At 36.0% G+C, this 12094-nt stretch overlaps 1 protein-coding gene across 1 annotated transcript in view; it reads left to right on the forward strand.

Moving 5' to 3' along the window:
* The window catches only part of LOC109103453 (calmodulin regulator protein PCP4-like), a 32770-nt gene extending 20857 nt beyond the window's left edge, over positions 1–11913 (forward strand). The window contains exons 2-3 of the mRNA XM_042770905.1: positions 3202–3253; positions 11041–11913. Coding sequence (XP_042626839.1) covers positions 3202–3253; positions 11041–11171 — 183 coding nt within the window. The 3' untranslated portion in view covers positions 11172–11913. The remainder of the gene's footprint in view (positions 1–3201; positions 3254–11040) is intronic.
* Positions 11914–12094: the final 181 nt, after the last annotated feature.

The following is a 12094-nucleotide window of genomic DNA, read 5'->3' on the forward strand; positions in this document are numbered from 1 at the left end:
CTTATTTCACTTTAGCCTGTTCTCATATCCATAGCTTAGTCGGCAAATTGTTACAACAATTACATATTCTGGAAAAACAATAGATTGATTGTTGCTGCAGCTGTATAAACCCAGTTGTGTAAAAAACATTAAACACTCAATCAAACACAAAACTCAAAAATTAAACTTAGTTTAAAACATGATTATTATTTCAAAACGCAATCCATGCTTTCACAAAACAATGGTCAAATATTTAAATGCTGAGCAGCAAGCTCATTGGCTGCTGATGCAACAGACCCCAGCTGCGCAAGTCAATGCACTATGAATGGAACATATACGTTCACTTCGAACTGGAATCATGACAGAATATCCTGTGATGTCCACTTGCAGGGCACTTACGTTCGAATAGAACAAACATCTGAAGCGATAAGAGAGACATACAAAATAGGCAGAGCAGAGAGCGCGAGGACTGGAATTGAGAACCGCTGATTTATTTACAGTGTTAAACAGGAAAATTCAATGTAAATAATAAAAAGGAGGCAAAAAGTAAAACAGCAATTAAAGTCAAAGTATAACTAAAAATTAATTAAGTAGACATAAGCAAACCAGTCAAGCTGACAGTATTGCCAGAAATTAAGTGTGCCCAACTAAGCAAGCCAAAGGTGACAGTGACAAGGAACCAAAACTCCATAATTTATAGATATACAACTGTTCTTTTTTAGTTCAAATTAGCTCAGGTCCATTAAATAATATTAACAAAAACACAACTTACAATTTTAATAAAGTATTAGTAACATTTAAACATTAACAAACAATATAGTATTAGTTAATGCTTTTTTTAATTGTTATTTTATATCAACTAACATAGTAAGGCAGTTAATGCATTACTACCATTTAACATGAACTAAGATCAATAAACAGCAAGCTTTCAAAAATATCTCATAACTTTAACAACACTAAATAACCAGCCAGTGTTCAAAACTATCTCATTACTTTCACAAAGGTAAGCTTGTAATAATGTGTTCTAATAATGTGTTGAGTGGCACTGGTAGTTTTTTTTTGTTCATCTTTTTTTATTGTTTTTAATTCAACAAAACAACATCCATTCAAATAAACAAAACAGGGAAGGGGAAGCAACAGATACATCAATATTTTTACAATCTGAAAGAAGAAGCTTTTTATGGTCATTGCTGTATATAGTCCAACATTTTGGAACAAAAACATTGGCATGCATTGGTGGTACTAGGTTTAGCCTTGTTCATTCGTGCTGTTGTACATTCACAAGTCGTTATTTTATTTTTGCACACATGTGCGGAGTAAACCAATTTTATATTATTGTCTTCTTTGCAGCTGTATGTGGCACAGGGGCAATAGCGTCTGGGTATGCAGGGTATGCAGGGTATGCACATGCATATGGGAACCTTTAATGCAGCACATGCACACATCCTTTAGGTAAAAAAAGAATCAAGGGAATGTACATACAATTGAAAAAATAAAAAAAAAAATAAACAAATCCTCATACAATTTTATCACCTAAAAAAATAAATATATATAATAACATTGTGCATTTGTTATAATGATGTTGTAGAACTGCATCATTTTTTTTTTATTATGTGCAAACGCTGCATTGCTATGGCCAAATAAAATAATAATTAATAATAATGATTATAATAAAAATCCTGTGTGAGGTTGATACCTAGCCATTTTAATTTTCTTTCATTTAAATTCTCTTTTATTAAAGGCTATCCAAAGTAGACATTCTTTCCATTGAGAATACATCAATAAATAAAACAAAAAAAATAAACAACATGAATAAACAGAAAGAAATTAACTCTCCCCCTATAATTCAATCAACTTAAATAACATTCATTGTGTTTTGGGTGGCTGTGCAAAGAGTGTGTTTGCAAATTTAGTAAATATGCTTTTCTTTCTTTCTTTCTTTCTTTCTTTCTTTCTCATTGTGTGTTTTGGGCGGCTGTGTCAAGAGTGTGTTTGCATTAAGAAATTTAGTAAATATGGCAGTGTTTTAGTGCCATAAAATTTTTAGAATAAAGTCAAAATTATTATTATTTATTATTGTATTAAATTGATTATTAATTATATTAAATTTAAATAAAAATTATTAACTAACAATTAAGAAACAAAATGTATCTTTATCAATTACATCACACAGCTGATACTGTTATGGTTACTGATAAAAGCAAAGTTAATGGGGATGGGTATTGTCTGACAGAAGGATCACCAAAAGCACCCCACCCCCATAAATATTAATGGATGATAAATTATCTTTATACACTTGGGCAGGTGTAGGAAAGAGTACATTTTAGAACCTGTCTAGTATATCACATGATTTAAATGCACGAAAGCTTTAATTAAAAAGAGTTGAAGGAAACATTAAACAGGAGGATTGTCTCTGTGCTTGTGTTTGGCTGAACATTCTGAATTGCATGAAAGCACATGCAGGTTGCCTGAGCTCCTCACATCAAAGCACTACAAACACTGTTTGAAATTCAGTGAAAGTGCAGTTAATAATGCAGGAGAGGATGTGCCCAGGGAAAACATGTTGGCGATGCCTTCACGCTCACTCAGCTGTTTAACTGCACCCCATTATCCTGATATTTCTGAAAATGACTTCACGGCCAAACACACAGTTTGGTTTTGAAATCCTCTTTCAAAAATATCACACAGTATAACAACAAGAATGTGTTGAACAAAAAATATAAATTCTTGTGCTGTCAAATGATTAATCGCATCCAAATAAAAAGTTTTTGTTAACATAACATATATGTGTGTACTGTGTATATTTATTATTTTATTATTTATTTATAAATACACACACATGTATGTATCTATTTAAGAAAAATGTTTTGTTATATATATATATATATATATATATATATATATATACACACACATAATAAATATACACAGTACACACACATATATTATGTAAACAAAAACTTTTACTTTGGATGCGATTAATCATTTGATAGCACTACATTCATTTGCTCTTTTGTGTGTGTTTGTGTGTGTGTAACTTCATATTAAAAGAAATCATATTTTTTAAAATTGAAATATGACTGGTGACTTGTGAGATCCACCCAGGCCTGTGTTTTTTGTAGTTAACAAACCTTCTTCTCATTTATTTCAAACTTCTAGTAAAATGATTTTTGAAAGTTAAAAACATTTTTATTTAGTTTCTTTTCTTATTCCATTCAACAGAGGCAAGGATCTGGAGCAGCCGGTGGCAACAGCAAAGCCTCTGGGGCACAAGGTACTGAGAAAATATACCACACTAGAAATCGAACACATCATGGATCTTTAATCATTTTACAGCATATATAGGAATTATTTTTCATGGAAGAGAAAAGATTTATCATGCTGTTGAGTTTACCCCAAACAACCTTGAGCGAACAGAAAAGCCCAGTATCCCATCTGAAATCTTCCGGCATAAGCATTCTAAAGTATTCCCTGAAGTGTCCCACCAAACAAAAATGTTCTGTGCTGTGCTTACTGAAGGAAGAAAGAGTCTGGTAAGCATTTTTAAAATGTGTGCCTGTGTATGAAAAAAAAGACTGAAGAAGGAGGTAAATAAATAAATAAAGGGTTGAAGTAATGAACACGGTCCCCAGTGTTTTAGCGGCATGATCCTACGAAAAGGGCAGCTAAATGTATCTGAACCCACAAATTGGGCCATACATCTTAAACCAGACTTAAAAGACTTGAGGGTTCTTCTGTTGTTGGTTTTCTTCCTGATGAGGTAATGCTCTTGAGGTCGCTGAAGCCCTGGGGAGAGCTGGGTACAGAAATTATTGGACAAGGTCTAAGAACTGCATCTCAAAGGATGCTGATTTCACTGAAGCTTGAATCTTCACGGAATTGCATGGTTTTATTGCAAATGATGCTTTAGATACAGGAAACAAATATTGCGCATTGTGCAATGCTACCACCAACTTACTTTAGTATTAGGCATGTTATTCAGGTGCATCTCAATAAATTAGAATGTCGTTGAAAAGTTGTGAAACTCATGTATTAAATAAATTCAGTGCACACAGACTGAAGTAGTTTAAGTCTTTGGTTCTTTTAATTGTGATGATTTTGGCTCACATTTAACGAAAACCCACCAACAAATTAGAATATGGTGACATGCCAATCAGCTAATCAACTCAAAACACCTGCAAAGGTTTCCTGAGCCTTCAAAATGGTCTCTCAGTTTGGTTCACTAGGCTACACAATCATGGGGAAGACTGCTGATCTGACAGTTGTCCAGAAGACAGTCATTGACACCCTTCACAAGGAGGGTAAGCCAGAACATTCATTGCCAAAGAAGCTGGCTGTTCACGGAGTGCTGTATCCACGCATGTTAACAGAAAATTGAGTGGAAGGAAAAAGTGTGGAAGAAAAAGATGCACAACCAACCGAGAGAACTGCAGCCTTATAAGGATTGTCAAGCAAAATCGATTCAAGAATTTGAGTGAACTTCACAAGGAATGGACTGAGGCTGGGGTCAAGGCATCAAGAGCCACCACACACAGACGTCTCAAGGAATTTGGCTACAGTTGTGGTATTCCTCTTGTTAAGCCACTCCTAAACCACAGACAACGTCAGAGGTGTCTTACCTGGGCTAAGGAGAAGAAGAACCGGACTGTCCTTTTTTCAGATGAGAGCAAGTTTTGTATTTCATTTGGAAACAGACGTCCTAGAGTCTGGAGGAAGGGTGGAAAAGCTCATAGCTCAAGTTGCTTGAAGTCCAGTGTTAAGTTTCCACAGTTGTGATGATTTGGGGTGCAATGTCATCTGCTGGTGTTGGTCCATTGTGTTTTTTGAAAACCAAAGTCACTGCACCCTTTTACCAATAAATTTTGGAGTAATTCATGCTTCCTTCTGCTGACCAGCTTTTTGAAGATACTGATTTCATTTTCCAGCAGGATTTGGCACCTGCCCACACTGCCAAAAGCACCAAAAGTTGGTTAAATGACTGGCCAGCAAACTCACCAGACCTGAACCTCATAGAGAATCTATGGGGTATTGTCAAGAGGAAAATGAGAAACAAGAGACCAAAAAATGCACATGAGCTGAAGGCCACTGACAAAGAAACCTGGGCCTCCATACCACCTCAGCAGTGCCACAAACTGATCACCTCCATGCCATGCCGAGCCCCTACCAAGTATTGAATACATGTACAGTACATGAACATACTTTCCAGAAAGCCAACAATTCACTAAAAATGTTTTTATTGGTCTTATGAAGTATTCTAATTTGTTGAGATTGGTGGGTGAATTGGTGGGTTTTTGTTAAATGTGAGCCAAAATCATCACAATTAAAAGAACCAAAGACTTAAACTACTTCAGTCTGTGTGCACTGAATTTATTTAATACACAAGTTTCACAATTTGAGTTGAATTACTGAAATGAATGAACTAATTCTAATTCATTGAGATGCACCTGTACTACATACAGAATTCAAAAGCTACTGCTAAATCCAAATAAATATTCAATTGTTAGTTTCCCCCTAAATGAAAATTTGTTGAAAAATTACTCACCCTCAGCCCATCTAAGATGTAGTTTAGTTTGTTTCTTCATTGGAACAGATGGATCCTCTCCAGTGAATTTACCTGCTGGAACTTAACAATTCCCTCTGTAATATCATCCCCAACTAACTAACCTGCTGGAACTTAACAATTCCCTCTGTAATTGGATCCTGGACTATCTAACTGGACTATCTAATCTCAGTCAGTCCGTGTCGGCCACAACACCTCGAGCACTACCACACTGAGCACAGGTGCCCCACAAGGCTGTGTGCTTAGCCCGCTGCTCTTTACGCTGCTGACCCATGACTGCACTGCCAAGTTCAGCCCCAACCACATCATCAAGTTTGCGGATGACACAACTGTGGTAGTGGCACAGCTGGCTGAATGGTGTGGCACTAACAATCTGTCCCTCAATGTGGAAAAGAGAAAGGAGGTTGTGATGGACTTCAGGAGAAACTCCGTTGACCACCCCACACTGACCATCTACAGCTCGAATGTGTAGAGAGCCAGCAGCACTAAATTCCTGGGGGTGCTCATCACAGAGGATCTTACCTGGACCACCAACACCATGTCACTCTCCAAGAAGGCACAACAGCGCCTACAATTTCTCCACTGGCTGAAAAGAGCAAGTCTCCCTCCACCCATCCTCACCACATTCTACAGGGGAACCATTGAGAGCGTGCTGACCAGCTGCATCACTGTCTGGTATGGGAACTGTAGTGCAGCAGACCGCAAGACCCTCCAGCGGACAGTGAACACAGCTGCAAAGATCTGCCAGACTGCTCAACAGCTTTTTCCCCCAGGCTGTGAGAGCCCTGAACTCAAATAACCCCACCCTCCTCTGAAACCCCACACAAACCCCATACCTCCTGAAACATGGACCATCTCACCTCCTCCACCCCCCAAACACCCCCCAACCTTACCACATTACAGAAAAACTGTCTGAAACATATTTTTTTGTGCAATTCTCATCTATGCACACTAGACACTTTTCACACACACTGCTGTGTGTACAGTACATAATCCCACAAAAAGACTCAAATATGTGTTTACATGCTCGTGCACTACAAATCATCCTGCCCTGTTCCCCAGCCTGCTGCTTGACTTACGATGTTTCTCTTTGCACATGTACAGTATTATGTGAAGCATTCGTATAGTCTATATATTTTTCCTTTTCAGTCTATGTATAGTTAAACATTTATATATAGTATATTGATATTCAAAATCTGTCAGTAGGTTAGTTGTGTATAGGTACAGTGTTTATGTGTAGCATTTGTATAGTTTGTATTTTGTTTTTTGTTTTTAGTTTATGTATAGGTAGACATTTATATATAGTATTTAAAGTCAAAATCTGTCAGTAGGTAAGTTGTGTATAGTATTATGTGAAGCATTTGTATAGTCTGTATTTTTTAGTTTATGTATAGGTAAACTTTTATATATAGTATATTCATATTCAAAATCTGTCAGTAGGTTAGTTGTGTATAGGTTTATACTGTTTTACTTCATTGTTGTATGTCAGTATTTATGTAGCACCGTGGTCCTGTGGTTCCACTGTATGTCCACGTTCACACATGTACATGTCCACACATGTAGCGGAATGACAATAAAGCTGAATTTGAACTTGAACTTGAATGGGTGCCGTCAGAATGAGAGTCCAAACAGCTGATAAATACATCCCAATAATCCACAAGTTATACACACAATTCCAGTCCATCAATTAATATCTTGTGAAGTGAAAAGTTGCATGTTTGTAAGAAACAAATTCATCAGTAAAGGCATTTTAACTTTAAACGGATGCTTTTGTCCTACAGGAAATGCAGTCAATAATCTATAACAGTGCTAGCTCCAATGAAAAATTCCATCCCCTGTTGTCCTCTAATTCAAAATCGATCAACCTATTTGTTTAGTACTTACCAGACTGTTTTTGCTTGTGAATAGTGCTTGATCTGTGAATATTTCTCCCCTGATTCAGGCAAGATGACTTTTTCATTTTATAAAACAATATTAAGGATGGAGGACTCGTATTTTAGCCAGAAGCAACAGTTAGAAGTTAAAAACGTTTGATGAATTTGTTAGTATAAACATGTATCTTTTTGCTTTAAAATATGTTCATTGATCAACAGGAGTGGTGTGGATTACTTGTGGATTATTGTGATGTTTTTATCAGCTATTTGGACTTTCATTCTGACGGCACCCATTCACTGCAGGGGGTCCACTGGTGAGCAAGTGATGCAATGCTACATTTCTCCAAATCTGTTCCAATGAAGAAAAAAACTAAACTACATCTTAGATGGCCTGAGGGTGAGTACTTTTTCAATGAATGTTTCTTTTTTTGGTGGGTGGACTATTCCTATAAGCCATAGAAAATGTCTGAATATCATTGCATTAGATGCAAAATATTAAACCAAGATAACAGATGATGCTAGAGCTTTTGCTAGAATTAATTTAATATGACAAATACTGGTGGAAAATTTGCTTTCCCTGCAATGAATATCCTGCAGGACAGGACCTCACAATGTTTCTAGGAGGATGGGAAGAAGCTATTGATATGTTTCCACCCACTCATGTGCAAGAGCAAGGACATACACAAAACTAGATTCATATGCATGCAAATGCATAGATTCAGCATGCTTGCCTTTGTGTAGAAAGCCATGCAGGGAAGCTATACAAGTGTATCCAGCTAGTGACAACGAGTAATGTTGGTCTAAAAAGAAAATTTGTGCATTGAGAGAGAAGGCATGTTAATACCAAAAAAAACAACAACCATATTCTACAAAATAAATAACTTTCTTAGTAATCATTAAAGTGAGGAATTGCGTGTGTTGTCTTTGTAAGTCCATGTGAATAGTGAAGATTTGACCAGTGGGTTTGTGGTTTGCTGTGGGATTTGTTAAAGGTACACAATGCAACTTTAGGTCCTCTAGCAGTTGAGGCATTTGACTTGAATTTGCTTATAGCGGAAAATTGTTTTGGTAATTATGTGAATTGAGTTTTGGCTAAATTGAATGATGATGTCTGTTATTTCTGGTCAGTATATATTGCACAAAAAAAAAAAAAAAAGCAATAACTGTATATAGAAGAAGGTCTCTAACTCAAATGATCTCATTGATGTGTGTAAACAAAGATAGGAAAACAGTGAGAAAAGCTCTCATGTATTGAGTGAAGCATGAGCCTTGCTCTCTCTAGAGGTATATTTAAAGGGTCTTTCCTTTCTCGCTGTGCTTAACGTCTATGTCAAGGTTTTCCTCCTCCCTTGTTTAAATTGCAATTGAATTTTCCAACAGTCTAATGTGTTGTTTCATCTCAGAGGTATTCGCTATTGAGCTGCGATTCCTTAATCTTGTATTTTAACTAAGGCTTGAAACTCTTTTAAAATCATGCTGTACAAAAAAATTAAAAATAAATAATTGTGCCATTTTAGTTTGCATTTATTTTATATGATGTTCACGGTTTCAAATCTTGAATAAAGAAGTGAATAGTATGCATTTTAAAACCCTAATTTGTTTAATTTATTTTTAATGAAAATTAAATTAACATATTATTGAAATCTTAGAGTGATAAAATAAAGGATCTAATAAAAAAGGCACCATTCATAACTTAATTTAGGCAGTCAGTCAGTAGCTAGTAGTGTGGCACCAAATATTGATTAGTAGTAATTACTGAAATATTACAGTGGCATGGCTGAATAGCTGGATGCAGTCAACACAACAATCTATATAGAATTTGAGGAGATTATTTTGCTTCTCTTTCTACCATGCTCTAGAAATGCTGGAAACCATTTCACTTTCAGAGTGTCAATAGTTTATGAAACATTTCAGGAGAAAATGATGTAGGTTGAGTGCAAAATAATGTGTTAGGTAATAGTTTTTTTTTTTTCATCCACCTACTGTACGTTTATGTAAAAATTAAAAAAACATAACTATACATACAATTATCTGGAGATTCCATCTGAAAGGAACTCTAGTGGTAGTAATGCACCGACAACTTTTATTCCTTTTCACACAGATTGTGATAACACATGTGACAGATTATTGATTAATAAAGATTTATTTTCACATGTTTCTTTGCATAATAGTATTTTATGAGCTCAAAACACTTTTACTATTGTGCATGATTTGTGAACGAATAAACTTTTGATATTTGCATTGTTGGCTTTTCTGACTTGGTTCCCCAGCACTGCACTGCACTTAATGCAGAGCACTCCTGAGTCCTTTACAAGATCCAACCGTAACATAATAAAACTGTGCCAGATTGATAGCAACCTGTTCCAGATCAAACTGGACACACTTTTAGTGCCACTCACTGAAAATGTCAAGAAGTGACGCCATGACAGGCACGTTTTTTTCCCAATGAGTCTGGGTTGCATACTGTAATTCTCTCTCCAAATCAGAATGAGCTGTTTACTTTATTTTAACGAGATAATGTTACACCAGTTTGAAACAGAAAGTGCAATCTACCCCCCTTTAATGAAGATCACACTTTTTGTAACGTCTTGCACTTTATTTTCTTTTTTAGCTTTTGTCTGATGATGAGGAAACCTTTGCCCTTATGTCATGACAAAGAAACATCATCTGATCAGTAAATATAAAATGAAAATGTATATAAAATAGGCTAATGCCATAGCATCTGCCTGAATATTCATTATTGTTTTCCAGTAAATTTTGTTCTTGTGGTTTCCTTACACCTTGTGCATTTAGCTTGCAGGAGATTTTAGACTGGATGTGCTTTGTTCCAAAAGCCCAACAGCGCTTAACAGTGTATGCGTGCTTAGATGACATTGTGATCTTTGTAACATCCTTCTAGAAATGATTAAAAACTGCATCTGCAAGCTTGTGAAGAATGGAAATAATATTGTAACCTTTTTTAATACATTAATGCTGATATCAAAAGAGTCATAACAATGACTCATTCACCCTACATAGGACATGTGGTTTGGAGAATGGATGGGTTAGAAATGCAAAATAGCTATAGTACTTTTACAACATGAAACATAGTTATATGATAAAAGTACTTCATAGTCATATGACCTCATCCTTTTGCGTGGTTAATTTAGCGAGGGGCTAAGATTTGGCTGGTTAACATGGCATTTGCACCCTTGTTAGCAGGTAACTAACTTGGAAAGGAAATCTTTCAGTTTTCCATTCAAGTAAATAGGAGCTGTACTTGCATGCTTAGAAAGTCGCTGCCCTGGATCATTGTCATGGTGGCCGCCAGATGAACTGACATGCTACATGATACTGTGATCTCATCTAGTTCTCAATATTAATGCAGTAATGGTAATGGATGTCGTATTAATGTTCTTTTTAACGTGTGTCATTTGTCTTATCCTTGCCTGGTCACATAATTGTCACCAATACAATATACAGTTTGCACACTGAATCAGTTTTAATAGCATGTATATAAAAGGTTGAGTTCTAAACCAACTAATCTTTCATCATCTGCATCATAGTGTTTGAATTAAACTGACATTATGTCATTGTTAAAGCCCTCTAAATTGTTGGTCTCATGCAATAACTTATTTTTCTATGCAGATGCGTCTAAGAAAGACGTTCCCGAGGACATTGACATTGACATGGAGGCCCCTGAAACCGAGAAGGCTGCAGTCGCCATTCAGTCGCAGTTCAGGAAGTTCCAGAAGAAGAAGACTGATGAAAAGTCATAGTTGCCAGCGGACTTCTCTGTCCATATGGCTCCATCAGGACAGCATGGTTTGATGTTGCATGTAATAGAATAGATTCTGTATGGACTCAAGGGAGGGGGAGGGGAAAGCAAGGTCGTAATCTGTCAATCTGTAACTGTGAATTGCGTAGTTTATATTCATTTTGGTTCTAGCTTCATTCTCCATTCTAGCCAAGAATATCTGTTATACTACTGGTGAATGGTTTTCTTTTTTACCTCAGTGTGCTGGATTGCCGGCCTGTCCTTTATTTGTGAAAGCACAATATATTTTCATTGTGAGCTGCTTATGAAATAGATTTTAGTCTGACACCGTGAGCACTACATGTACATAAATATATAGTAGAACTTTATTTATTTTTTCCCCCACACCATTAGTCCTCAGATGATAAAATGCTTTAGCATACATTCTCATCCCAGAGGAGTTCTAAAAATAGCTTGTCTTTTGAAACCCATATAGTTGAATAATTCCCAGCTTATCTTCTTAAATCCTCACTGTGTGCTCGGTTCTCTTTATTGATTCATGATGTTGAATTCAATGCTGAATGAAATGACTTGAGAGCGAATGTTTGATTGTCTAGTTTGCTGTGGCATATCATAACATTTCTGTTGATTTTCTTCCTTTGCAAAGGGTCATGGCACAAACAGTATCAAACAATTTCTATCTCACCTCAACTCTTATCTCAACTCAGTCTGATTGAAATTGTTAATAAACATCCTTGAGTCTCTGGAACTAAATACTGCATTGTCTTTTAATTACTTAATAAAGCAGGAACCTATTTTTGTTTTAATGGAATAATATGATAAGCAGTCAACATCCATGATGTTTAAAATAAAAGATGCATGAAAATTACAAACAGCATGCCTTAAAATAAAATTAAAGGGATAGTTCAAGCAAAAATGAAATTT

This window comes from Cyprinus carpio, chromosome A15 (assembly GCF_018340385.1).
Source record: "Cyprinus carpio isolate SPL01 chromosome A15, ASM1834038v1, whole genome shotgun sequence".
In the NCBI taxonomy this organism is placed as follows: domain Eukaryota; kingdom Metazoa; phylum Chordata; class Actinopteri; order Cypriniformes; family Cyprinidae; genus Cyprinus; species Cyprinus carpio.